This window comes from Aquila chrysaetos, chromosome 18 (genome assembly GCF_900496995.4).
Source record: "Aquila chrysaetos chrysaetos chromosome 18, bAquChr1.4, whole genome shotgun sequence".
In the NCBI taxonomy this organism is placed as follows: domain Eukaryota; kingdom Metazoa; phylum Chordata; class Aves; order Accipitriformes; family Accipitridae; genus Aquila; species Aquila chrysaetos.
The window spans coordinates 4,821,903-4,849,450 of NC_044021.1; the positions used below are offsets into that span (position 1 = coordinate 4,821,903).

The 27,548-nt window shown below is 40.8% G+C and overlaps 1 protein-coding gene and 1 long non-coding RNA gene across 3 annotated transcripts in view; one reads left to right on the forward strand and one right to left on the reverse strand.

Moving 5' to 3' along the window:
• The first annotated feature begins 126 nt into the window (after positions 1 to 126).
• Positions 127 to 27,309, forward strand: LOC115352881. 2 transcript variants are annotated; one of them, XR_003927305.2, is made up of 4 exons: positions 127 to 365; positions 21,573 to 21,779; positions 24,414 to 24,566; positions 26,451 to 27,309. It is a non-coding gene; the product is annotated as an uncharacterized LOC115352881 (long non-coding RNA). The 2 variants fall into 2 exon arrangements; XR_003927306.2 differs by having other exon boundaries at positions 27,169 to 27,309.
• Positions 12,917 to 27,548, reverse strand: part of MYO10 (myosin X) — a 169,831-nt gene continuing 155,199 nt past the window's right edge. The window contains exons 31-41 of the mRNA XM_030041607.2: positions 27,136 to 27,278; positions 26,504 to 26,698; positions 25,217 to 25,374; positions 23,787 to 23,910; positions 21,714 to 22,011; positions 19,886 to 20,093; positions 19,148 to 19,284; positions 18,107 to 18,227; positions 15,195 to 15,647; positions 14,632 to 14,823; positions 12,917 to 14,343 (exon numbers count right to left, since the gene is read on the reverse strand). Coding sequence (XP_029897467.1) covers positions 14,233 to 14,343; positions 14,632 to 14,823; positions 15,195 to 15,647; positions 18,107 to 18,227; positions 19,148 to 19,284; positions 19,886 to 20,093; positions 21,714 to 22,011; positions 23,787 to 23,910; positions 25,217 to 25,374; positions 26,504 to 26,698; positions 27,136 to 27,278 — 2,140 coding nt within the window. The 3' untranslated portion in view covers positions 12,917 to 14,232. The remainder of the gene's footprint in view (positions 14,344 to 14,631; positions 14,824 to 15,194; positions 15,648 to 18,106; positions 18,228 to 19,147; positions 19,285 to 19,885; positions 20,094 to 21,713; positions 22,012 to 23,786; positions 23,911 to 25,216; positions 25,375 to 26,503; positions 26,699 to 27,135; positions 27,279 to 27,548) is intronic.

A 27,548-nucleotide genomic window follows, 5' to 3' on the forward strand; every position in this document is an offset into this window, starting at 1 on the left:
GGGGAGGACGACGACGACGACACGGGACCCGCCCTCCGGGCAGGTGTCACGAGGGGCTGCGCGTGCGCCTGGCAGGTGCCGGGGGGGCGGCGCCTCGTGGGCGGGAAAAGGGAGGGAAGGGGGGGGGGGGGGGGTGTTGGGTGGTGACGGTTGGGCGTGCGCGCGTGCCGGCGGCCGTTACCGGCTGCGTCCGCCTCTCCCCAACCCCCTCCATCTTCTCCTCCGTATCCCACAGCCGGGCAAAATGCTAAAAAAAATTAAAAAAAAAAAAAAAAAAGGACGTAAACGGTTGTGGTCACACTGCTGGGAATCCCTCCTGAGACCGTGAGGGAGGCTGCGGGAGTTCGGTGGCTTTCACCTGCACCGTGAGTATCCCAGAAACGCACCTCAAAACCTATACTGTGCTGCCCCGTCGTCTGCTAAATAATATCTAAATAATCAACTAAATACATGGCCAGGCTCAGGCTCAAGGTGGAAGCTTGATGCTGCCTTTGAGGTGGTGGCGTGCGTAATGGCTAGCGTGGTTATTGGGGAGCTGAATTCTGGAGAGCGCGCCTGGTGAGTAAACGTCACTCGAGCGTCTGTTGCTGAACAGGGACGGCCAAAAATTGGAATCAAAGAACAGGTCTCGCGGCGTAAACTGCATAAAATTAAGTCATTTTTATTGCAAGAGCAAAGTAACAAAAATAGAGGAAGAATTTTGGATTGGGAGTTAACATCTGTTTCCAGCTTAACTGAGTACCCCCTGTTAGCTTGCCTGTTTTTTATGGGAAAAGGTCAACATGCTTTTTTTTTTTTCTCTGAGGTAAAAGAAGACAAAATAAGATCACAAAATTAATTAAGCTGCAGCGTTGACTGTGGGTTGCAAATCTGCCGTGTGTTTTGACCACATGACCTTGGGAGAGAGTTAACGTTAATTCTCTGATTCCACGTACTCTGTGTAGTATATGAATTGTACCCAAGAGGAAACATACAGAACGTTATTCTCCGTAAGCAAATTAAAATTTTTCTACAGGACGTTTTAGTTTCATGCTAATTTGTTATACTACTGTGTTCTTACCTGTAAGAACCTGGAGCCAGGCAGACCTGCCTGAATAATAAGCCCAGCTAAAAAGTGATTAAGTGTTGTCTGTGAGGGTCTGAGAGAGCAAAAGGAAAGAGAAAGGCTCCCCTAGTAACCCCAAACACCCAGGTGGAAGAGAACGGCTCTGGGAAGTAGTTGCAGCGAGGCAACACTTTGTCGTTTTGGTTCAGTTTTGGGCTGATGGATAAAACTTTGCCCTAAAAAGGTTTGGTCAAAACAGGGTGTCCTCCCCATGCTGGAAAACACGCAGCTGCGGTGTACGCATGCAGGCAGCTGCTTACAATTACTGAGCGCTGCTCCTGGTGTGGCTTGAGCATCTGATGCCTCTCTAGGGTGCGTGCAGTGCATGCCTGCAGATGCTGATTCCCTGGTTTGGGGAGTGGGAGCAGAGGGAATCTTACCAGTCCTGGGAGTAAAAATAAGGTCTTCTCACAAGGAAAAAGAGGCAGGGAGAGGAGCGCAAATGGGGGAGTTTCTCTCGTGCTTAGCCTTTTGTTTTTTCAGGTCATTGTAGGATGCTGTAGGAAGCTGCTGTTCCAGTGAACACTGTCCGTAACTTGCCAAAACCATCCCCAGCTTAGCCAGCAGCAGATCGCTTTACCTTGCTAGCATTCAGTTATTTCAGTAATGTGGGCTGCCCTATCCAGCATCTAAGTCTAGCTTACTCCAAACAGTTACTAGGTAAACCTGGAAAGAAGTCAGGTGTTCCTTATGCACTTTTAAAGAGACCATGGGATAGATAGCCCCAGAAAGCACACTGGGGTTAGAATGTTTAAATTTGGCTTTAACCAACAGTAGGATAATGGCAGTATAATCCTATGGCCCTAAGGATAAAAACCGTGGCAGGTTTTAGGCGATCCTCCCTTACCAATATTCCACTTTTTTTTTTTTTAAATGTTTGAGGATGATTCTATGCTTCCCCCCCCCAAAATTTGTACTCTATGCTGTACACTTTTCAGTCACAGGAGTTCAAGAATGCCCCCTCTCCTCAGAAGATGGATGGAATCTGAGAGGGAAGGATGAGGTGGGGTGAAAAGTTCTTCCAGAATAGGTTTTGTAATTTAGCTAATGGGAAAAAATGCTTCAAGTATTGATGGAAGCCAGCTCTCCTTTTTTCCCTGTTGATAGTTATTGGGCTGGGTTTATATGAATGAGCTTACAGAAAACACTCTGGTATAAACATCAGTGTGAGAGAAGAGGTGGATAATTCATTCCCAGCCATTGAAGGTTTAGGTGTCCTCTTCAGAAAAATAGTAGTAAATATATTGTCTGGCTTTGATCTTTTTGCATTTTGATGTTTTGCCGGCCAGGGTTTAAAAGGTTTGTGTGCAGTTTGTGAGTTTGTGCTGGGCAAAACTAGGACTACCACCCTGTCCACAGTTGCATGTGTGAGCTGTAATGCACAGAACTAGGTTACGGGCTGCGGTTCTGGTGTCAGGGACTACATTGTAAATGATGGATGAAAACTGAGAAGAAAGCTTTCGAAGTGGTTCTATCAAAGGAGCTTACGGTTATCAAAGCATTCTAATGCTTCTGAAATATGTTTGAACGTTCTGATGTCAGCATAGAGTAACTTTGTTGAATTCAGTTGAGGATTCCAGCTCAAAATGGTATGATTTTTCTTCTCTCTCTCTTTTTTTTTTTTTTTTTTTTTTTTAAAAAAAAACCTTGTTTTCTATCTGCTTCATTTCATGACAGGATCACAGAATAAGTTAGTTTGGAAGGAATGTCTGGAAGACATTTCTCCCCACATACGCACTCACTCAAAGCACCTTGGTAGTTGGCTATGATATGTTACTCTGTCATGCCCAGATTAGTTCTGGATGTCTATGAGGACTGGAGATTCTACAGCGTGCTCCAGGCAGCCTGTTCTAATGTTTGACCACCTTCATTGTGAAGAATATTCTCTGATTATCTATTAAAAATTTCTTGTTCTGCACGTTTTGCCCATTTCCTCTAATTTCTTTGGTCTGCACCTGGTAGGGGAGGACTCTGGCCCCATCTGCTTTATAACCACACATTAGGTACTTAGCAAGGTGATCCCCGTTAACCTTCTGTCCTCCAGAGTGGGTGAACCCAGCTCTCTCAGCCTCTGCTACATCACATGCTGTATGCCACTGACCTTCCAGGGGCCCTCTGGACTCCTTCCAGTATGTTGGCGTGTGTCTTGGGTTACCCAAAATTGGACAAAGTATTCGATATGTGGTCTCACAAATGGCGGAAGGAGGGGAAGAATCACCTCCCTTGTCCTAGTAATGACCCACAGTTTGTGCATGATTATTGACTCTCTATCCAGTCATCCCCATGGCACTTCCTAACTTGTCTCTGCTTTGAGGCTGAAGAACTGCCTCTTAGTCATTCTTCATATTGTAGCAGTTCTGTGACTTTGATCATCCTTGTTCCCCCTCCCTGAATCTTTTCCAGTTGTAAGATAACCTTCTTGTGCAGTTCTAGTCATGTCATTGCTGTGTTCAAAGTGGGAGCAGGTCATGGATTTAAATAGTTTCATAGCAATGCTCTGTGGTTTGCTTTATGCCTTTTGTAATAATTTCTGATGTCTGCTTTCCTTTTTTTTTTTTTTTTTTCTTTCTAACTGGTGCAAGACATTGGGCTGGTATTTTCCTGGAACTATTAAAACTTCACAATTTTGTCCCTTAGTGATAATGATCAGTTCAGAGCTGCTTGTACAGCTGAATCTGGGATTGGGCTCCCTGCCCCTGCCACCTGCCTCACTTTATCTACTTGGAATTTATTCTACAATTTTATTGGACAACTATTCACTTTCCTAAAGTCATGCAGTTCTTTAGCCTGCCCTTGTCCTCGCTTTCCTGAATAACTTGATGTCATCACTAAACTTTGAGCTTGCTGTTCATCACTTTTCCTGTTCACTATTGAGTGGGTGGACGAACATAGAGCCCCTGCAGAACTTCAGTGATGATCTCCTTCCTTTGTTGAGAATGGACCCACTTGCTCTTATTGTCTGTTCCCTATCTTCTAGCCAATTATTTCTCCACATCAGGACTTCCCTTCTCATGTGGCTCCACAGCTTCCTTAAAAGCCTTAGGTGATGAATTTTGCCAGAAGCCTTTTGGAAATCCAGGTGAACCAGATTGCCCTCATTCCCAGGTCTGTCAAAGAACTTCAGCAAATTTCTAGCGCAGAGCTTTATTTCACAGAACCTATGCTGCCTCTCCCCAGTAGATCATATTTCTCCAGGTGTCCACTGATTGTATTCTTTATTATAATATTTAGTAATGAACATTAAAAGCCTTTAGCTGCCTAGATCCCTCAAACTGTTTAAAGACTGGTGTCGTATGTGACATACATACCATGCACATTTCATTAGTCCTATTTCTGCCTGAAGCTTCATGCATGCTTTTGTGGACTTTCTCACAGGTCTCTTCACTAAACTCTGATATTTTTTATAGTTACTGTTTAAGTGTAGAATAACTTTCCAATTAATAATTGGCAAACAGTTTTCTCCTTTGATGTGCACACTCTTGGCCTTTCAGTATCCAAAAGATCTTGTCTCTGTTGTGGAGCATTGTTGAAGCTACATCCCAAATTGTTAATTCTTATATTTAACTGTAATATATCATAATCTTAAACTATGGAGTGGGAATGTGTTAAGTGTTGTCCTATGTTATGCAAAATGCAATTAGGACCGTGACACGTCTTTTTCAGTATTTTACATACAAGTTTGCGTATCAGTTAAAATGGCAGGCAGCAACAGTCCTATTCTACTCTCATCCTCTGCCACGTGCTTTGAGAACACAGCATTCAGTTTAATATTCTAGGTTTTGGACTTCAGTACTGCCATGTGGGTTGCTGCAGCTAACTAACTAACTAATTGTAGTTAAAGGAAATGCAGGGAAATTCAGAGGCATAATTGCCAGTTAGTCTGAGGGAACATCAATCGCCTTCCAGGGACACTTTATTTCAGAGGCTGCCCTCTGCTGTTTCTCTCAGCCATTGGCCTTGCTTCTTGCTTTTTTTAGCTTCTTGCCTTTTTTTTTTTTTTAAGCTTCTTGAAGTAAATGTAGGATAGCAGAATGAACATGGTTTTAAGTTTTGTGTGTCAAATCCAGCCAAGTATATCTTGTCCCAAATTACATTTTACAAAACAAACTTTAGTCACTAAGGCCTTGTTTGGTCTGTGTTGTTTTTTCTTATTGTTTCCTTATTTTTAGTTATGTGTTCATAAATTTGTGTTTTCCTTCATTTATCTAAAAAGGAAGGACAATTTATGGGAGAACTTCATTTAAAAAAAACTAATACCTTGTCATCAGCAGAGTGATGCTCTTTAGAATGCTTGCACTGCCTCTGCTGGCTTTTTAAAGTTACACTAGTCTGGAAAATAGAGTACTGGCTGAGAGTGAAAAGACCTGCAGTGTGCTTCAGGGCTCCCGCTGTCCTGCTGCGTGAGAGGGGGAAGATTGCTTGTATCTTCCCAATATACTTAATACTCCTTGTGTCTTCCTGACCTGCTCTTTGTCTTCTCTGTTTGTTTGAAGTCTTTACAGATGGGGTGACCTCATATGTGTTTGTGCAGTGCCAAGCCTAAGCAGGGTGCAATTTCAAACAGATTTCCCAGGTACTTTCCCAATATAAATAATGAAAAAACATGAGAACTCTTAATTTACAAATCAAAACTGTGGTTGATTTATAAAACAAATCTTAAGAGAGGTCTGTGCTTGCAAAAGCTTGTAAGTGACCTTAAAATGAAATACTTAGTTGCCTGAGGTTATGAGACTGCTTAGCATATACATAATTATGCTGGATTGTGGTAGACGGTATTAGTTGGTAGGCCAAAATGAAAGCTTAGTGCTTTTAACACCGGGTCTGTGAAGATGTATATTTAGGGGAAAAAATAAATTAATTTTGCTTAGCATGCTACGCTCATTAAAGCTTCCCAATTCAGACTTTTCAAAATACTCTTATGTTACACTGAAATGTTTATCTCTTGGGCAGCTGGAATTCATGGGACCTAATTGGCCATGTAAGCTAAAACTATGTGGTGGGTTGACCCTGGCTGGACACCAGGTGCTCTTAACTAAAGCTGCTCTATCACTCCCTTCCTCAGCTGGACAGGGGAGAGAAAATAGAATGAAAGGCTTGCGGGTCGAGATAAGGACAGGGAGAGATCACTCAACCAATTATTGTCATGGGCAAAACAGACTTCACTTGGGGAAATTAACTTAATTTATTGCCAATCAAATCAGAGTAGTGTAATGAGAAATAAAACCAAACCTTAAAACACCTTCCCCCCACCCCTCCCTTCTTCCTGGGCACAGCTTCACTCCTGATTTCTCTACCTAACCCCCCGACAGCAGCGCAGGGGGATGGGGAACGAGGGTTAGGGTCAGCTCATCACATATTGTCTCTGCTGCTTCATCCTCTTCAGGGGCAGGACTCATCACACTCTTCCCCTGCTCCACTGTGGAGAGTCTCCACGGGAGACAATCCTCCATGAACTGCTCCAGCGTGGGTCCCTTCCCTGGGCTGCAGTCCTTCGGGCACAGACTGCTCCAGCGTGGGTCCCCTGCGGGGTCACAAGTCCTGCCAGCAAACCTGCTCTAGCGTGGGCTCCTCTCTCCACGGGGCCACAGGTCCTGCCAGGAGCCTGCTCCAGCACGGGCTTCCCACAGGGTCACAGCCTCCTTTGGGCATCCCCCTGCTCCAGCGTGGGGTCCTCCCTGGGCTGCAGGTGGAGATCTGCTCCCCCGTGGACCTCCCTGGGCTGCAGGGGGACAGCCTGCCTCACCGTGGTCTTCCCCACGGGCTGCAGGGGAATCTCTGCTCTGGTGCCTGGAGCATCTCCTCCCCTCCTTCTGCACTGACCTGGGGGTCTGCAGGGCTCTTTCTCTCTCATATTCTCACTCCTTTCTCTGGCTGCAGTTGCACAGGGTTGTTTTTTTTTTTCTCCCTTCTTAAATACATTATCCCAGAGGCACTACCACTGTTGCTGATGGGCTTGGCCTTGGCCAGCGGCGGGTCTGTCTTGGAGCCAGCTGGCATTGGCTCTGTTGGACATGGGGGAAGCTTCTAGCAGCTTCTCACAGAAGCCACCCCTGTAGCCCCCCCACTACCAAAACCTTGCCACACAAACACAATACAAACTACCAGGTGGTACAAAATGAAAAAATTAACAAGAGTGACAAAATTTTATAAATATTGATGCTGCTTCTTATCCAGATATGTTACTATTTGGTTTGTTTTTTTCCTCACTGCTAGGTTATGCTGCTGCTTAATACCTGTGAAGTCAAAGCTTTAAGAGTAGAACCCAACAATGAAGTAATATATGGAAGAATCGTGTTTCAGTTTTAGTTTTTCTGTAATAGAGATCATGATCAGGATGCTCTGGTACCCCTGCATCAGATATTCCTTTTTGTGTGGTTAACGTGTGTAAGAACAATAGTAAATGTTCCATTCTCAAATGCAGCATTGTTCTTTTCCGAATCCAGGTTTTATAGAATTGAGCTAGTGTAACAATATACATTACTATGTTTTGAGTTGCTGGCGTGGCATTAGATGGATAATAAAGACAGATCAACTTTAAATCAGAAAGGACAATATCTCTGATCTAACTGCTTAGGACCTGAGAGAAAAGAATTTGCAGAAGAAAATGTGTATTGAGAGGCTCAACAGTTGTGGTCAAGGCCAGTTGAGAAACTGCCTAAACCAAGTGTTTTTAGCCCAGAAATAGTATTGTACAGCAATGTCATAAAATATTTATACAACAATTTATAGGTGTTCAACACCAAACTATGTTGCTCTTCTTGTCTGTTTAATCATGCCATGATCGATAAGAATAATTGATTTTCATGGATCCAGTTTTGGACCTTATTACTGTAATCTCTTAGATAGCATTGTCTGTTTGAATATATGCGGCAGAGAGTCAATAATGACTTTATAGGTTTAGCTCCACTCTTCGGTCAACTCTGCCTGAGAGCAGGCCAGCAACATTTTTGAATATAGCAATTGTTTAGAATTAATGAAACAGGTAAGCTTATGTGGGAGTTGTCATTGGCAAGGAACAATCAAAATTACTGGGAATCAGCAAATTTGTACACCAGTCTTATGGCCTTATTTGTAGGGATAGTGATCTAAGCAAAACCACTTATATTGTGGTAAAACTATACAATGCCTTAAATATTGTGGAAAGTAATTAGATGCATTTGATTATTACATTGACTTTATGAACTTACTTTTTAGACGCAGGCTATGTGGGTGATCTGTCACGAGCTGACATTTGACCCTGTGCTGTGTTTAAAAACTGTAGTTCATGACATCAAGACTCTCAAAGTGGGAAGAAGTATGGGACACGCAAAATTGGGAGTGGTTGAGAATGGAGAGAGTATGTTTGCTGTGTAAGTAGGCAGAACTGCCCCCCCAGCTGCTGCCAGGGAGAGGGCTACCAGTTGTGGTCTGCACAGCTAAGGCTGTAGGAGGGCAGTGGATGTATTGGTGTGCTCTGGCAAACAGGTGATTGCAGTTGAGGGTAAAAGGTAGAAATTCTTGGTGGCAATCTGTGGAGAGGACATCTGGGTGTAATGTTGGGTTTAGTGAACTGACAAGCTCCTAGTGAGGAGGGGGCTAAGGTAATGCCTACCTAGAGAAAACTGGATTGTGGCACTGTACCTAGAAGACTGATGGTGGTAGCATGGGTGGGGAAATACTTTCTCAGAAGGGGATATGTAAGAAAAAAGTTAGGGAAATGTCTTTCAGAATGCAAAAAAGATACTTCCCCTTTATATGGAATTTCCGAGGGCACATGCATGATCCTTCCTTATAATTGAGAAAACAGATGTTGAAGATGGGATTTCATCAGCATCTACCGTTTTTTAATTCTGACACAGTCAAATGAGAGGATGTTTGTGATCTTATTGTTGGTCAGTTGGTAAATATCTGGAGTGTGATTCAGGTCTGCCAAGGAGATGTGTGGGGGTGACTAGCAGCAAAGGAAAAATAAACTCTTATGTGAAAAAAAGGAAGTAATCTAAAAAGTTTGAAAATGGCTGTTTTAAGATACAGAATGTAGGAATTCTTACAAAAATAAGATGGGTAGGAAGGTGGTAAAAGGGGGGATTTTTTCTCTTTAAGGGACCTTACAAATACAAATCACTAAAGTTAATAATTGTGTTACCAGGGATGGGGTAGAGATCCTTTTAAATGTTTTAATTAGTGACACGATTGTAAGAACAGTGTTTTGGTGTGTATGAAGAAAACTAGGTATGGTAATCATAAAAGAAGAACTGGATGCTCTTACGGATAGGAGTAAGAGAAATGACATGTAACTACATACAATGAAAAATCGTATGCTTAGGAACTGATTTCAAGAACTAGTTGAAATCTTGTCAGTTGATTAAATTTGGCCCTTTGTCCCCTCCTTTCGTCTTTCAGTCTAGAATTCCCATGCAGAATTAGAGGGATGTCACTATGAACAGGACTAGTGAGATTACAATATACAGGTGAAGTACTTTTAGTTGATACAAGTTTTAGACTGTTATAAGGCAACAGTAAGGTGTTCAGAACACTGTACCATTCCCATCTCCTTTGTTTTTAAAGAATGTGAAGTGTAATGGATTCTGAAAGATGCTATGAGGCTGATTAGGGAGAAGAGAGAACTTGCTTTTGAGAAAAGTTTATTTAAAAGAAAGTTTTCGCTTGAGTAGCTTGCAAAATGAAGGCTGGAAGATGGTGCAACTACTACTTATAAAATGTATTGGGAGGGAGGAGTGGGTAAGAATTATACATGGAGGCAAAATTATTAAAATCAAAAGATTGTGCTGGAACAGGAACAAATAATCTAGCCATGAATCAACTTTAGACAAGAAATTTTGGAAAAATGTTTACAGAGAAGTTCAGGAACAGCCTTCTGAACCAGGTAATGTGGGCAAGCAGTGTGTTGTGTGTGTCCCCCATCTCCCCCCCCCAAATGTATCAGTAAAAAGGAGTGACTGTTAGTTAGAAACTTGCAACTTTGGCCCTAGAAGTTTTCACTGTTCTGTTGGTGTTCCCTTTCTCCAGCCCCCCTGATGGTTAATGTATTTTTCACTTTTTGATTGCCAAAGCTAGAGATGGATGGGGGTGTTGGCATGGCTGAGAAGCAGCCCGAGTAGCTGTTGCTTGTCTAACCACGCGTCCGGTGGACAGCAAGAATGACGAGAGAACTCCTTTCTCGTTCTCCTACCCCAGCCTGTTGTCTTGTGGTCGTTGTAGACCAGGTACAATCACGCTGCGGATGGAACCGCTCTCCGTGTAGCTCACTCCTTTGGGTCGCTGCTGCCCTCTTCTGCTCACTGCCCGTGACTGTTGGAGCAGGTGTAGTTTTGACGTGTTGCACCAAAGGCTTTGTGTCTGTTGTGATGTGTTGTGGAAGAAGATATTCTCAGTGGATTCCTTCAAGATTAAACTTTATTAGATGTTTGCTTGTGATGCGAGTTTAACTGGCATTACTAACTCAGTAGTTTGAAAGAAATAGGGGTAGATTGATTGAAAGTCCCATGAAGCAATTTCAACTGCCCATCCCTGCGCTCTCACCCACCTTGCAGCCCTGTGTATATATGTGTGTGTGAAAGTACAGTTGTGCCACAGCATAGCTGGTAGCTGTATTCCTGTATCTGATGGAGTGAAATGCAGTGGGTTTCTAGGCTGGGCACCATGCAGAATTAGTTATGTTCAAGACAGTGCTGTCATATTTGGTTGGTACCCTTCTGTATTTACTTCACAGAGCTGTAAGTGATCTGGAGTGCCTGTGGCGTGGGAAATAGTCTGTCAGCATTAAGAAGCTGCCACTGTTCTGCACAAGTCGCTGTAAAACGGACCTATGCCAGCATGACTTGCAATCCTGTAGCATGTCTGTGTTTGTTAGGTGTTTGTACTGGTGCAAACCTGTGTGTACTTGTTACAGCTCTATGCCTCAGAAATGTGGAGCTTGAAACCTAGGTTTCTGATGCAACACTTTCTTGGTGAAGCAATTTCCTCTGCATAACTTGTGTAATTAAGTTTATTAAGAATTCTGGCACCCAGACAAATTATTATAAGGCTCGGGGAAAGTGCTAGACTGAAGCCTGAGGACATAGGTGGAACTGAGGCATGGCAAGCTTTAAGGTGTGCCAAGACGATGATATACAATAGCATTTCCATTGCATCTGCCACTCTATTCCTAGGCTGGACTACATAGTTTCTGCCCAGACTGGGCTCTCGCAGCATATCTGGCTGGTGGGGTCCTGGGGCTTTTCTTGCTGTGGCTGCATTCGACCAGGCGCAGTCAGAGGGCACGGGGACCTGGCCTGTGCTCCCAGAGGGTTTTTGACTGGGTCAGTGCAGCAGTGTGGTGACCAGGGATGGGCAGTGGGGCCATGAGAGCTGAGCAGCCTGGCGGTGGGAGATGGGCAATGGAGCTGGAGCTGCTGCTCTTCACTCCCTCAGAAAATACGTGATTGCTTCAAATCCTGAAAACATGTACAGTAGAATTCCCCTTCTCTCTAGAGGGACTGGACAAGGCATGGTGTGTCTCCTAGGACCCTTTAACTTCTAATACTCAGTTCCTTGTGACTTCTGATGCACTCAACCTACAGTGTGTAGGAGAGAATTTCTGGCTCTAGCAAGAAATTTCATGTATTCTTGGAGTAAGCTTTTACTGAAGCAAAATAATTTGCAAGAAAAGATCATCTCCTCCATCAATTTTTAAATATTTTATAGTTTAAGGAACACTGTTCTCACTTCCAAACCCAGGCATCTCTCTTATGCAGTATTTATTTTGATAAACTATGCATTCTTTCTTGTGAGTATTGACAATTATGAAATATCTTATTTGCCTCAACAATAGTAACTGAAGTAAGATTTGCATGGCAGGGTGGCAGAATTGGCATGAATGAAGAGAAGCTCTTGGAGGTAGCGACAGGCACTTCTGTGTATTGACTAAGAGCAAACATCCCTCCTAATGGTTGATAGCATCCAGAAGTCAGTCAGGAGGTAGAGTGAATTGGGACTGGAGAAGTGGCATCAGTTTCTCAACAATGTGACCCTGAATAAGATTGGCACCTTGTTGTATATTCCTGTTTTTTTTGACCAACTGATGATGATGATGTGTCAGGGACTTCGCTGAGCATATTTACGAACAGCACATAAACAAAACTGAACCTTCTTGCTGTGCTGGCTGAGATGTATAAATTGTGTCATTCCAAGGATGTCTTGCTAAGAGAAGCTAAATTCTTTCTAAACAACTTGCACATGGAAAAAATCAGAAATGTTAGTCTCAGATACTCTGTGTGTGTGCAGCTATGCATACTGAAGTTATAGTTCTCTCATTTTTCTTGTCTTCCTTAAATTAAGCTCACCTTTGCTGGGAGGGTGGGGACATGAAATTAGTAGTGTTATTTAGCAAGCCTTTAGGGAGTGAGGGGCAGTGTCACAGATGGAGTGACTAGAAGTATTTGCCAGTTGGAGGAGGATTTCTCGTAGCAAGCCTTGTAGTCTGTAAAAGCTATGTACGCTTACGAGGGCAGCGCATGCTGTGGTACCATGCTGTGGCTGGCTAGTAAAAACAAGACATCAGGGCTACACAAATAGCAAAAAGCTTTACTTGCACATTCCTTGTGGAGTGGAATTGCCCAGCAGTCCTTCCCCTCTATCCTGTTGGTGTAACTGACACATATGACATGATCAAGGAAACCTGCCCCATCACAACACAAAGCACACACACCTTTCCAAGCAAAAGCCTATATATATAGCCTATGCTGTGTTCCTGGCTTGCCTCCTGAGAAGACAGACAAAATTAGGGCTTTGTTGCAAGTTCAACTCAGTATGAAGTGGAAACAGAGCACATCACATATATTTTCTTTATTGCTGGACTTTTTTTTTTTCCAGTAAGTAGGCATGATTCCTTAAAGGCTGAGTTTTTTAATAACAGTAAGGTATTTCAGGTTTCTTTTTTTGCTGCGGACAAAAAGATACCTTTGATCAAAGTTTTGCCTTATATTACAGTATTTCTGTACAAAAATAGAAGTCCAAAATCAGCCTACTATTAGCTGATATTCCCCAATTTATTTACAGGGTACTGTCAAGAACCTTCATCAGGTAACCTGGTAAAATAGAGAACTCTGTATTAAAGCAGTTGCATTGTAAAACTTTGCGTTCTCTAGTCAACTCTGAAGGGCTCTGACCTTTGGCAGTCAGTCCAGGTTGAAGAGTCCAGCCAGAATTATAAAAAATGTCTTTAAGAGAAAAATTTAGTATTAAAAACTTAAGCTGACATTATGGAGTATTCAACTGATAATTTCCATATTAGGGTAGTCTATAAATATTCTCAGCTACATCTCTCTTTATAATACAGCAGATACAGAATGCAGACTTCTGCTACTTATATGGTAATACATATTTGAAATAGTAAAATCAATGTATGAAAATTTTGGAATTTACTTGTTAATAAAACTGCTTATAAAGTAACCATACAACTGTAACAACTATAACTCTGAACTATTAAAATGTACAGAAAGACTGTTTACACCATTGCACATACTTATTCCCTTTGCTTCAAAAGACTTGTGAAATACAGAATAAAATTAGTCAAATTTTACTGACAGCTCAAATACACATGCACAATGTGCACATCCATGGAAGCAAGGGGAAACAAAATGTTGGCGTCCATCAGGAAGGCTGCCAGCAGCTCTCCAAAAAAATATATCTTGCTCTTCTTCCCTCCCCCTTCCCCCACGTATACAGGCCAGTAGATTAGTGCAGAATGGATGAATATAACTTTGTTTTCAGTGTTCTGAAAGGACAGAAAAAATCCTCTTGACTTCTATCAGCAATTTTAGGTCAATGCAAGTTGGGTTTAATATTGTAAGGCACTTATTACTGCTTGTAGTGCAGTGTATCAAGTCTTAAGGCATTTGTTAAATCAACTGAAGATAATAATGCTTTGGAAAGTTTTGAAGGAGCCAGCAGCTCTAGTATGTGACTACTTCAGCTGATTCTCCCCTCCCCACCCTGTGGTCTTTCTAAAACAATGTTTGAAGGTATTTTCCGTGGAAACTCTGGTTCTTGGTGAACTTGTCAACAGATGTGATCAGTATCATCAGGTCGTTCTGAGGCCAAGCAGGGTATGTTCTATTTAGAGCATAGTAGAACTGGTTTTGTTTTCACCTGGAGCTGCCCTGACTTCCATGACTACTCACTGATCGAGAGGTGCTGTAGCGTTTTTTCACGATCATACTGATGTAAGCTTTCATCAGCTTTGCAATGTCAACCACCTGCCAAAAGAGTATAAAGAGCAAAGTTCTTAGTAAGGTAACAGTAATGGATTAATGGATTAATGTCTTTAGATGCTAACATAAAACTGTCAAGCTTTCAACAAAACCCTTTTGTGGTTAAACAAATGAAAATACTCAGCACTTCTGTCCATCTCATTATGTCTTCCCTTTAGCTTTACCAGAGATCTTGAATAAATCTGTAACATTTGCAGCAATTGATTAAATTACTAAGTAGCCTGGCTATCAGAACAGGAAGACCACAATAACAAAATTGTTTCCTGCTCTTACCTCACTAGTTTCAAAAAGCAGTTCTCTCTCATCCACCACAATCTTATAGGTGTTGGCAAGCGGTGCACCAAATGACAAGATATGTTCATACTGAAACACCTCCAGAGGCCTGCCTTCCCCACGCTTGTAGACAGAAACTGCATCAGCGCTGACTCCAAGCCACAGCTCTTGTGGGAATCCCCCTTCTTTACACTAGAGAAAAAAATGTAAATTAACAGCAAAGGGAACAGTGAGAGCCACACACCACTTGATGTTCTCGTCTGTAATCATTTTTTAACAAGCGCATATTGCTTGTCCCTCTTTGAAGATAGCCTTTTACGCTTCTCAAACTTGTTTGCAACCCATCAGGCTAGCATTCTGTCCCTCTGTATTCTATGGTTAACTAGTGGATTTAAATAGCTACAAGTGCTTGCTCATGGGAGTATGCTTTTACTATCTTAACGTTTTATTACATCAGCTGCCTGAGCACTGTGATACTGTATTCATGATTTTACTACGCTGTAATGACATCATCATCTATACAGTATAAACTGTAGTTTGAGTGTTCAGGAGGTCTTACTCACCTCTACGTCAAAGAGTGTTGAGCCATAGCCAGGCCATTCCTTAATCAAAGCCATATACTTTGCCATAGCCTGCTCCTGGTTCATCCTCTGGAGTTTTTTCCACTTGTCAATAATACTAGTCCTGGAAGCTGAGATTTCCTCTTTGACCCACATGTCTAACATCTGATCCTCCTCAACCTTCTGTTTGCTGACAGAGCCACTGCGAAAACTCCTCCGCAATGTTCCTTCAAGAAAGCTGGCTCGTTTCTTCTCAGCCTTCTCTGCTGCAGTAAATGTTTTGGTAGACTGTGTAATCCGAGACTTCAGCTTTTGCAAGGGATAGACTTCCTCCATTTCTGGTAAAGTGGTATGCAGGGTGTAATCTCCCTGAAGGTACTGAAGTCGCAAAGCTGCAAGGACCTGGAGGGTTTCTTCGGGAGCAGGATAATGTCCTCTAATCACTGCTTCATGAGCCTATCGAGGGGAAAAAGGTAGCTTTTTATGTACAAACCAGTCTTTGAAAGGACTAAGAGAGAAATGGGAAGTCGATTTGCTGCCAGGCAAACCCTGGATCTGAAATAAATGATCCATTAAATAAATCAAATGTGGTAAATCTCTTAGCAAATTTGTTTAACTGGGTAAGGCAGGGTTTACCAGAAGAACTGCAAGGCAATTGAGGAACTTGCTAAATGGGAATTATTGTTACTAGTACAGCTCTTGGTGAACTCACACATGTAAGAGCAACTGAATTACTAAAAAGGAAGATAAAATGTAAAGGGGAGAAAATCAGGATCTGAACATCTGATTGGGAGGAAGCCATCTATGTTCAAGGGCATTAGGAAGAAAGGGACATGTAGTTTTCCTCACTGCTATCAATAATCTGGATGTGAAAACTGAAGTTTCCAGCCAAACAAGCAAAGCCCTGCAACAGCTTTGTAATAAACCTCTCTGAGGGAAAAGAGTAAATCTTCAATGGATTCCAGATAAAAATTAGTAAAACATTTATATATTACAGTGGTCTGTAGCATCAGGGATGAGATTCTGAACCAAGAAGACTCTTTCAAATCCTAGCTCTTTGCATGCCCATTCAAACCTTTGGAAATGGGCAGCAGGTAGGATTTTTTTTGTTTGTTTTTTTCAGATGACTCTGGTACAGGAAACAAACATGCCTGATGTCTGGAGATGCAGGAATTGCAAGCAGTTTAGCAAACACACAGAGATAATTCACATCTAAGTAAGAGCTAGTTCATTTAGGTGTAACGCTTAGAGGATGGAGACAAAATGTGCCTTTAAACATGCAAGATGGTTTACCTGCGATTGGACACATGCAGAAGAAAGAGCTGTCTTGTGGAAGTGGAAGGACAATATTTTAATGAGAAACAAGAACTAAAAGATTTTCTTCAGTGCCTTATGAATTAAAGGACTTAGACTTTAAAATAATGGAGGTTACAGAACTAAAACTGATGACAAAAGGGAACTTTCTTAATTGGCTGAAAAAAGTCAGTGGCAGACAATTAGAAAAAAAGAACAGAACTGATGTTAGAATGTAGTAAGCCACCTCTTTAAGGTATTGCTGTAATATTAATCATAGGGATTGAATGTGCCATGCTTTATAAGTGAAATACTATTGGTCTTGGCAAGACATAAAATATTTGGCTAAACACCAGTCAGCACAGAATGCTGCATGAAAACAATCTGCTTCAGGGAATGTGCTCATTTTAGCTTTTCATACGGAAAACTATCTAAATCTGCCTCTTAAACCAATAATGTAACGTAAAATATCTGATGCAGAGCTCTCATGGATTTTCTTCTTACCCAAAGCAGAGGCGTTAACTGGCTGACTCTTTATGTAAAAACAGGCAGACAGGCAGAATGCAACGTTTCTAAGCCCAACCAAGGCAATCTATTGCCCACATCCTTCAGCTGACAATAAGCAGTTCTGGATCAAGCTACAGTAGTAGGCTCTGCAAGGAGACTTTTGGTAGACTCATGATGTAATATGGTGCCTTAAAAACTAAACTGTGAACAATGAAGAAATACTTTAATACAGCAAAAATGTTTCTGATCCTGTGGAAGGGGAAAGGCTTCATACATATGAAAAGTGAAATATGTCAGTTCTTGATCACATCAGGCTTGCTTACCAACAGAACATCAGTGTCTTGGCATTGCAAATAGCCTTACACAGAAATCTTTATCTGTCTCTAGTGCCCACTTGAAGAAGCTGTCCACTGGACAAATTTTTAGCCATTTGCAATATAGTAGAAAAGGAGATGGTCAATCAACAATAATAAATGCCATCAGTGAGAGTTTCTGAGCAACTACAGGACTTCATATAATAGAAATCCAACTGCTGACATTTAATTTTCATTATATATCAATTTCACTTATGTTTTGCAATATGGGCTCATTCTGAGCTCAGCACATTCATTAAGCGGATTTCTGCTCATCATAGCTGTCTCACTGTTACTGCTGAGACTGGACTGATTTGTTTTACTATGGTGCTATTGCTCGATCAGTTCTGTACAGTTGCCAACATGGGTCTCTAATAATTAATTTGCCTGCCAATTACACATTTTTCATTTTATTTCTGGCACTTAAGAAAATGGTTTCATGAGAGCAAAATTAAAAGCAAGTATTATCCTTTTCTTTTTTAACCAGCTTAGACTCAGTTATCCAATTTTTTACCACTACATGTAAAGCAATTCACAAGTAATGCAGAAGTAAGAAAAGTCCTAACACTAGGTAAATATGTGCTTCACTGATGTCAGGATAAGCCTATTTTGACCACTGAACTGCTTTCTTTGCATTTGATGCTTGAGTAGTAGTGCATTTAGTTGAACAGAAGCATGATCAAAACTCTCTCTGGGCTGCCTAGAGCTCTTGCTTTTTTCCTCCTCTTAAAAGTGCCTCAAAACAGAACCTTTGTCCTTTACCTGCTCAAACATAAAGGCAAATTCCACACTATCTTTTGGGACGTTTTGTGTGTCCAGGAAGCAGTAGAGCTTGAAGTAGAACTTCCAGTGCATCTCCCCAGCTTCAGCAGTGGCAGCAAGCCTGCATAGTGAAGAGAGAGAGAGAGAGATCAGAGCTGTGAAATCAAACTGCTTTCTAAATTGACACCTGAAGAATCTAAGCAAGGCATCAGCTGAATTTTGCTTTGTTATACCTGCTATCAATCTGGCGTTGTTGACAGGAGCTAACAGTTTTCAGCAGTATACCTGACTGATGTCATTTGGACAGGGGGAGTGTGTGTCTATTTAGAGCCTACAGCAAAATCAAGGACTTACAAATGTTGACTCAGTTCTCAGTCAACTGTTCCTAACCCAAATTCTCTTAATAAGCTTTTATCTGCGGCTCTGTCAGGTGTTGATAAAAGCAACGTTATTAAGTCCTGTTATAAAATGTAATTGCACAACACTTCACACATTCCTTGTTTCCTCCCGTTATTATGTGGATAAAGGAGGCTGACTGCCATGCATATAGCATAAAGATGACAAACAGGTATTTAGGTTTGTATTACATTTTCTTACTACAGTGCTATGGGTGGTTTCAATTTTACTGGTGAGAAGAATGTTGTGAGCTGTACTGTGGTGATTTCCCTGTGAAGTTAGGCAACAGGTAGTCAGAATGGCAATGACTGCCTGGAGTTCAGTTCTCCCAGTACCGGGGCAGCCACAATGCTAGTAATGGAAAAATTTGTAGTAGTGGAAAAGAAAATGTGGAAATAGTGATGAGAAGTATTACTCTACTGGTGTCAAGACAGTGGAAAACCAAATACAAGTGAATAGGTGGCTCATTAATCCCTTTGAGAAAAAAAAAAAAAAATCCTTTTCTTCCAGAAATGGCCATGTGTGTAATACAGCTGCGTCATCACAAACAAGCAAGAGAAAGAGAAAATTCAGCATTATTGACACTGGAAATTTATTTAATTGCTCCTTATTAAAGTGGCGAGAGAGGAGGAGAGGGACACTCACTTTTCAAACTTTGCCAAGACATCAGCCACAATGGTTCTGCTTTCAATTGCTTTATCAGTAGTTCCATTGTATTCAAACAAAGCAAACATATTTCTGCTATCCTCCATGGCCAAGCCACGAATTAACTTTTCAACCACCTAGTGAAAAACAGCACATGAAAAAAACAGCATGGAAAAGCAGCACCACAGAGTAAGAAAAATAATTAGAAGAAAATTCAGAGCTAGGTTTTACATTAGGCAAAAAATGTTGCTAACATGTTCTCATCAGCTGTACTAATTGTTGTCAAATTCCACTTCAATTTTTGTACTAAATAATGCTGATTCTTTCAGAATATGTATGTGCTATCACCTGGCCAGGTATAACCCCTGTATTTCACCAACTCAGCAAGAGTCTCCCAGTTTTAGGAAGCAGCTGGGCTCTCATACACACCAGTATCTACTGAAGTTATTCCAATAATGCCTCTACTGAATTGCTTAGTCTTTCCTGTAATTTTTCCTGTAAGAGGGAACTATAGTTGGGTAATCCTCTGCAGAATAAAGACAGTTTTTACAGCAGGGATTTCTTCAGAAAATGCTGGGGGGGTTGGAGGGACAGCTCTGTAAGCCTTCCCTCCCCTGAAAGGAGAGACAGGTAGGGAAACGCCAGTGCTTCCGAAGTTTAACACTACTACTGCCTGGAACTGGCACATAAAGGGACACACTGATTTTGTGCCAAAGCCGTTCTGTCACCACTTCTCACCTCTCCAGCTGTAGTGTGCGAGTTGATTGTAATCTTACAGGAGCCCCCACCATGGCAATAAACCGTGGATGTCATTTCCTGCCTGCCGATCAGAGCTTCTATTTCATCCCGCGATGGCACAAACTCTCTGCATTTCGTTTTCTTCAGAGATTCATAAGTAAAAAGTGCATATTTCTCCATTTCAGTTCCTGGAAACTGGTCACGAACCCTGTGAGACAAATATTACTACTTTAAGCTGCCAGTCTGTGAAATAGAAAGTTTACTTATTTGAGAATGTTTGTTTTTTTCCTGAAAGTACTTCTGTATCCAGTATGCTATTTAATTGACAAGCTCAAAGTGTCAAGGGAAGTGTTCTAACTTGTGATTTACTGTGGGATAACTTACATACTTTCATCATTTTGTTCTACAAACTGAATGGAAAGAAAAAACTGAGCTACCTTTATAGCATTAACTACAGGAATCTTGTAATGACTCGATTTGACAGCAAGAGAACTATGAAAATCTTCTGGTAATCAATTCCCCTTTTTGTCAGTAACAGTTGTTGGATGAAGACTGAACTGCACTAAGGTACTACAGAAGAAAGCAACAAAGCATATTTGACTGCTCAGTTTTGTGGTAGTGTCACTTAAGATACTTGATTGCTACTGCTGATTTTCTTAAAAGATTCTCTCTAGACCGTACTGTTCAGCAGTTAGTATTATGAGTATTCACTAATAACTTTAATGAACTCAACTCTTAATTATTGAAAACTGTTGAATTTGGGTAGCTTTCAGTACAGAGTGTTTCTATAATATATCCAGTGATAAAATACCAGCTTCTTAGAGCTACTAAGGTTTAATTTACGTGAAAAAGTACAGTGATTTGTGATGTACAAGGCATAAAAAGATTACTGCAGGATTACAGAAATGCTGTAAGATGACTATGCATCTACAATGCTGAAACCACCTACAAATGTTGTATCAGCTGCAATTTTTTTTTTTAACTAACTCGGCTCATAAACTGGCCTCCTAAACTGAGAAAGTGAATCAATGTTGGATTTTTTCGTTTTAACAGTTATATAAAGTGATTTGATTTTTTTCACTAATCTTACTTTGCTTGAAAGGTCTATCTTCAATACAAGCTTTTTGTAAAAATTTACAAAATAATTAGATTTAGCAAAGTGATTGACAAAATCTATGCTCTAGCACAAATACAGACAAGACCTTTAAATTACTGAGAACAGTTTGGTTTTTGTGGACTAACTTTCCTAATGACACACTCTGCATTCTTCTGCTGCATCACAGCAAGAGAAACTCCACGTTCTGGTTAATGCTGAACTGTCAACAATGATTTATTTTTTTTAATGGTCACTAATGTCTTAAAATTAGATTTGCAAACAGACATTTTTACCTCAAATACATCTTCAAATATGATAATGTTCTTTTATGTGCATGATGCATACCTCATAAAACTAAGGTAAGCAGGATGAAGAATTTTTAACAGGTTGATTTAGACAGTTGAGAATGGGGCCGAGGGGTACGGGCTGCAAGTCATTTAAGCGACTTTATACAATTACACAAACACCCCCTTTTGTCAACATTAACAAATTGTACATTTGATTTCGTGGGATTTTGCTTGATTCTTCAAATGAGAATAATTCCACCTAGATCAACTCATACAAGCTTTTCCTACAACATTCTCTTTTCAGATTCATTGTTTGGCATAACCAGTCCACTAAGTGAATGCATTTTTGTCTCACTTCAAGATATCTAAACAGTGTTACAAGTTGTGGTGAAGAAAAGCGTGAGTGAAAAAACTTTTCTTGCTTTAGTAGTTCAAAGCTTCTCACCTTTTGAGATGAAACTTGAGATACTTGAGGATGCTGCGACTTGGCAGAAACGTGCAACTCATGCAGGTGAGTATTTGCCAACTGTACAGGTTCCCCACGCTCCCAGGGTTAGGCACTTTATTGGTCTGCTTGATGAGCTGACAGTAGAGCTCATCTCGAAGAGGTCGTAAATCATGTCCTGTTTGGAGGATACCTTGGATTATAGGGATGGGATCAGACATAGACTCCAGCTGCTGTAAAGAATTAAATATCTTGATGGCTTCATCCTGCAGAGTTGTGTAGCCTTTGTCTTTCAGCACTACAAAAGAAAAATTGGGAGAAAGGTGCTTAGGCTGAGATATAAAAGAGAAAGCACTCAGGCTTAACGTAAGAATTGCTTAATGCTATTCTGTGACCCTTACTATGCAGGATATTAGAATGGATCTTTTCCATTTCAAATCTGTGATGCGAACGCATTTTATGAGCTCTTTTGCTATTGAGGTTTGTTCTGAATTTAGTGAAATCCCATTCTGTCATTTTCTGACAACATAACTTAAAAAGTGTATCTTGCTTGATCAGAGTTTTTTTGATGGAGAATCTTCCTTCCAGAGTATCCACACTGCTGAAGTGTCTTATCACTTTTTCACTGTCACAAGAAAGTGAGAATCTAATCAGATCGTAAGTGAAGTAAAGCATGACTGCGTTACGGAAGGTGACAAAGATAAATGGCATCATTTTTGTCTACAGCAGTAGCATTTCAATTAAACCCAAACAATGCTACTAAACTAAATCATTGCCGTGACACTGCAACTTGCTTTTTGAGTGCTGGAAAAGGTGGTGATTGTTTTTGTACTACAGGTTATTCAACATGGGCTAACAACTTTTACAATCTACTTAAAAGAACCATGCAGTTCTTGGGTTCAAGAGATGGAAGAGATTGCTCTGATGTCTGAATCAGTTAGCCCTACTCACTATCAAAGCACAAACCAGTACAGACAGATGTTATGAGTATGAAGTTTCTAACCTGACATTATACTGTTACAGAAAACAACTAGAACTCCAAGTCAAGGCAATAACTAAGCATCAGTCCATCTGTGGAGCTACATTTAGTATAGGAAGACTTTGGCAAGACTTCTACCTCAGAGGGAGCTAGCCCTTCCTACCCATGGGGAATAGAGAGCAACCATGCTGCTCTCCTGCATGGGACAACCAGCTTAAGTGCTGGGAAGATCGGAACCGTGCCTTGCCACAGTACAGGAGGAGGGAGAAGGGAGAGGTTTCTCCTAGGATTTTCCTTGTCGTTCGAGCGGAAGGGTATCACCTGAGTTACCAGGAAGTCTTGCCTAAAATACCTTAGCTTTTAACCAACTGTGACCTCCCGCCCTTGCCCCAAGGATGAAACTTCTGATCTGAATCATATCTTGTTTAATACGCAGTTGCAAATTGAGGTAAGTGAATCCATTTAAGGACACCAAATTCACAACCGTCAATGGCTCTGAACCATTCATTCAAAACAGACTTCTAAGTTAGTGATTGAGCCCAGGATATTAAAAAACATGATTACATCTTTTTCAGGAGTAAATGAACCATTGCTTTTTAAAACCATGTCCACTCAAATGTTACATTTGTTTCCCATAAATAATGCTTCCCACCACAACTGATGAAACTTACACTTGTTAATTGGAAGTTGTGGCTGCTGCAGCTCCCCGCATGGGGTAGGAAGCAACAATGATTTGAGAAGGAGGATACAATTCAAGGAGAGTGAATGAATTGGGTTTAGTTGCTTATTTCAGTGCCAGGCTTTTCAGATTCAGTCATCTTGGCTGTGTTACTGAGGGTAACAAACTTATATTACAGCAGCAATAGCAACCTTCCCTTCTGCAAGACCCATGGAGGGGCACCACAAGCCCATGCCTTTATGCTAGACAAACTGCTATGCTCCACCTCCTGGAAGAGAACAGGGAAACTTGTCTATTTGTATTATAAAAATGTATTTTGCCTACCGTTACTTCACTATAGCCCACTGACTAAAAAATCCCATCCTCTGGTTTAGCCTTTCATAAGGAAAAGTGTTTCTATGACTGAAAAACTTACAGTTTAGATTGATGTCCCCATATGGCAGTGGCAGTAATGGTGAGTGCAGCGGATGATGAGTGTAACGGAGAATAGGGTTTCTTTTATAAATCTGTTCAACCACATCTGCATTCAGGCAGTTTTCCTGTTGGGGTAAGAAAAAGAGCGGGATTTGGGGTCCAGCATTAACGATAATGCAATGCTTTGAGCCCTTAGGTTGGCTATGAAAAAATTAGTCATCGATGTTACCAACACCACTTGGTGCTAAATCCATTTGTGGGTACTGTGGCTGCCATGGCACTCTGCAGGCTATGAATGCTCAGTACCTGCTAACCCCAGGCCTTGCATAAGCTTACTTTACCTGTGCAGTAAAAAACAAATCACAGCAGAGCTGCAAGAGGCAAAAATGAAGTTTTATAAAATTTTTTTGAAGTGTGTTTTCATTTTACAATCATTTTTACTCCAGTATTTCATAACTGGAATTAACTCATCTGTATTCCAGTTTTATTTAAAACTATTTCTCCAGCATAACTAATTGACCTTTTCAGTTAGAATTTACAGGAGCTGCCATTAACAAAATAGTCTAGAAAAACTGCTGCTGTAAATGTGATGCATTCACTCTGATGTCTAAATACTGTTCTTTCTTAGGCTAAGTTTGACAGATGCATGACCACTGTCTTCTATCAATCCTGAACTTCCATGTATGTCTACTGCTGTGAAGAATAGTGTTCATAGTCTTGGAATTTAGGACTTGATACTTCTTTTCTATGAGAGAAGAAGTGGCAGTCTCCAAGGGAAAAGGTTAGTAGCAGTTCTCCTCTCTTGCCTATTTTTCTGGTCTCTTTTGAGAATCATTATCCTCTCTCCTGAAAGCACATTAGCAAAAATCTCCAGAAGGACATTCTCTGGCTATGCATGCAATATCTCCAACAGGACCATAAAGCAGTAAGTGTTAATTGAGTATGTTTCTCATCACACAGAGGCATGAAATGCTTAGCCCATACTCTCATAGCACAAGAAAAGAACCATAATGAAAAAAAAAAAAAAAAAAAAAAAAATCACAAGAGCTCTCTAGTCCATGTCCTGGTGCGCTGCTCACTGTGGACATAGCCAAACAGGTCTGCTAACTCATGAACCTGCACACTGTGCTCCACTGCTAGGCATAACAACATCTGTCAAATTACAAAAACCAGTAAAACTTGTTATTGTTTTCATGGAAAGAAGTTATCCCTCTTGCCCTCCAAGTTGCACTTCATACCTTGCTCTTCTACTGTTTAGACAGAAATTCCTTTATCAGGTCAGTGAATACATTCAGGTTCCACAATTTCAGTCCATGTCACTGTGTGATTAAAACTTAATTTTCTGCTTTATTACCCATTATGGCAAAGCCAACATAAAAAAGATTTAAGCAACCATTCTTTCCCACCCCACGCCCTCTTGTTTGTGCCTACCTTAATATCCTGAATAAGTTGCTGAGTTGGAGTATCAATTGGTGCCTTTGTGTCAATCACATTCTGGATGGCACTTGACCAGCGGGTCGCCTCATTAAGCAATTTTGTATAGAGACGATAACAATGTTTGCGTCCGTATACGGTTACATTCCAATAACCTAGCACAACAGGGAGAATTATTAATCATAGAAGCTGCATCTATAAAAATACCCCAGCTTCTATCTGAAAACAGCTGTAGTCCCATCAGACCCGGAGTGCTGCATTCTGGATCATGCTGGCATTTTTTCAGGAACTAAGAAGTTGTACGAGTAATTAAGTATCATAATGCAGATACTATGATATTAAAGGAGATTCTCCTTTAAACAAGCCTAGGAGTAATCTCAGAGTACAACCACCATCATGCAGCCTTCCATTTTATCCAATAACCTTAGTGCCGTCTTATGGTCACTTTCCCTAAGGAATACTGTTATCTACTTGTGGGCCCTACTTCTCCAGTCCCGTCTGTAACAGGAAAATCTGAGACAGTCTTGCTTTGTATGTGAGAGTCTTTCATCGTCTGTGGCACACGTACAAACATACAAAGCATGAACTACCTCTTCTGTAAAAAAGTCATTAATTTCACACCAATGAAGTGGCAACTATGATAGGAAGCACATTTCAGTTCAAATTCTCTCTCTGCATCATTGTATAGGCTTTTTACAAAGCAGATTCAATTAAAGAAAATCTATTTCATCTTTCACTAGTGAAAGCCTCTTTGAAGTGTCAGTGACCCCAATGAGATTATATAGGACTGTCAACAGTTGCTTCTCATTTGCAAACAGCCAGTTCCGAGTTGAAAACCAGTTTTGAAAATGCACAGGGGAGCTGACTCAGGTGTAGTATGTAGGTTAGCACAAACTGGACTCTTACTCTAGATCTCCCTATACTTGTTCCACCAATGTTAGTCCTCATACTTCCTCAGCACATAAAATAACGTATGAGGAGAGTGCTACCCATATGTCTTCCCCCAGGTCTTTGATGTGTATGTGTTCACACTAACTTAGCAGCAGTGTCAGTCTATGGTAACTTGAATGTTGGCGAGAACAGATTTTACTCCTGTGTACATTACTACCTCTGTTTTTTGGCCAGTAATTCCCTGTAAAATGCCTCAGTGACTTAGGAACCTGATTTGTTCAAACTGCAACCATAATAATCCATTTAAAATATTCTTATGCACTGTTTGTTGCATTACTAGGTAGTAGGACAGAAGGCAACTGAAAGCCTATTTGAACAAGAACAAACAGTTACCTGTCTCTTTGAAGATTTTTTCATCAGGTGGGACCACTGAGCAGAGGCTGTTCAGGACCAGCGTACCCAATTTCAAAGCATTTTTCTCTGAACTCTTGTAGTAGTCCAAAGAATTGTGCGTCAAAACAAACCAACGCTTCTTCAGTTTTAATGAAGACATCTTTGGGTTGTTCTTTACTTCTTTGTGTAGCCATCCTGTTAAAGACACAATTTGAATTGCACTTTTTTTTTTCAAACAGAGTTGGACAAAATTAGGCTGCTAAAACTTAGTTGTGTACTTTGAACAACAAAAATATGATGTGAATTGTTTAGCCCACATATTAAACAACTTTGAGTAAAATTTTTAAGCAATGAAATGATGAAGATGTAATAAAATTAATATGAAAACTTTTCAACTTTGGTGTTTACCTAGAAAAATTCTTTTGTCAACTTACAAAAATGCTTTGGTCATCGTTACACAGCACAGCAGGAGTATAACTTCAGCTGTATTAATTTGTGAGTAAACTCCACCGTAGAAAGATGAGGCTCTAACACTACCATGCTGACATATTACCCAGACTGTATTGCAGGAACAATCTCTTCGAAGCTTAATGGATGTTATTTACTTTGTTGCTGTCCTACTCCGTTCTTACCTCTCACAATGAATTCTTGTCCCTCCACTCTAGTGTCCCCCTTTGACCTTTGGAGAAGCGTTATCCAGTGGTGCATCTCTTCAGGAGTGTCAGCATTACAGTGAAGAACACGATTAGCAGTGATGATCACAAATGAATTGGGTCTATGAAAATAAACGAAGGCTTTACAATCAACATACGTACTGTTTACCTCACTCACCATAACCATAAACACTGTCCATTGTTTGCATTTTCTCTTCAGACAAATACTGTTCCCCTCTAAAGCATTTATTTCAACACCACTAAACCTAAAAAAAATTAAGCATTTGAGAAGACTCAATTATGTTGGATTCACACCAAAATGCTAGGGCTGTGAATGGTGGGAAAGTTTACATTAAATTGCAACTTGTCCTATCTCAAAATAAATCTATGTT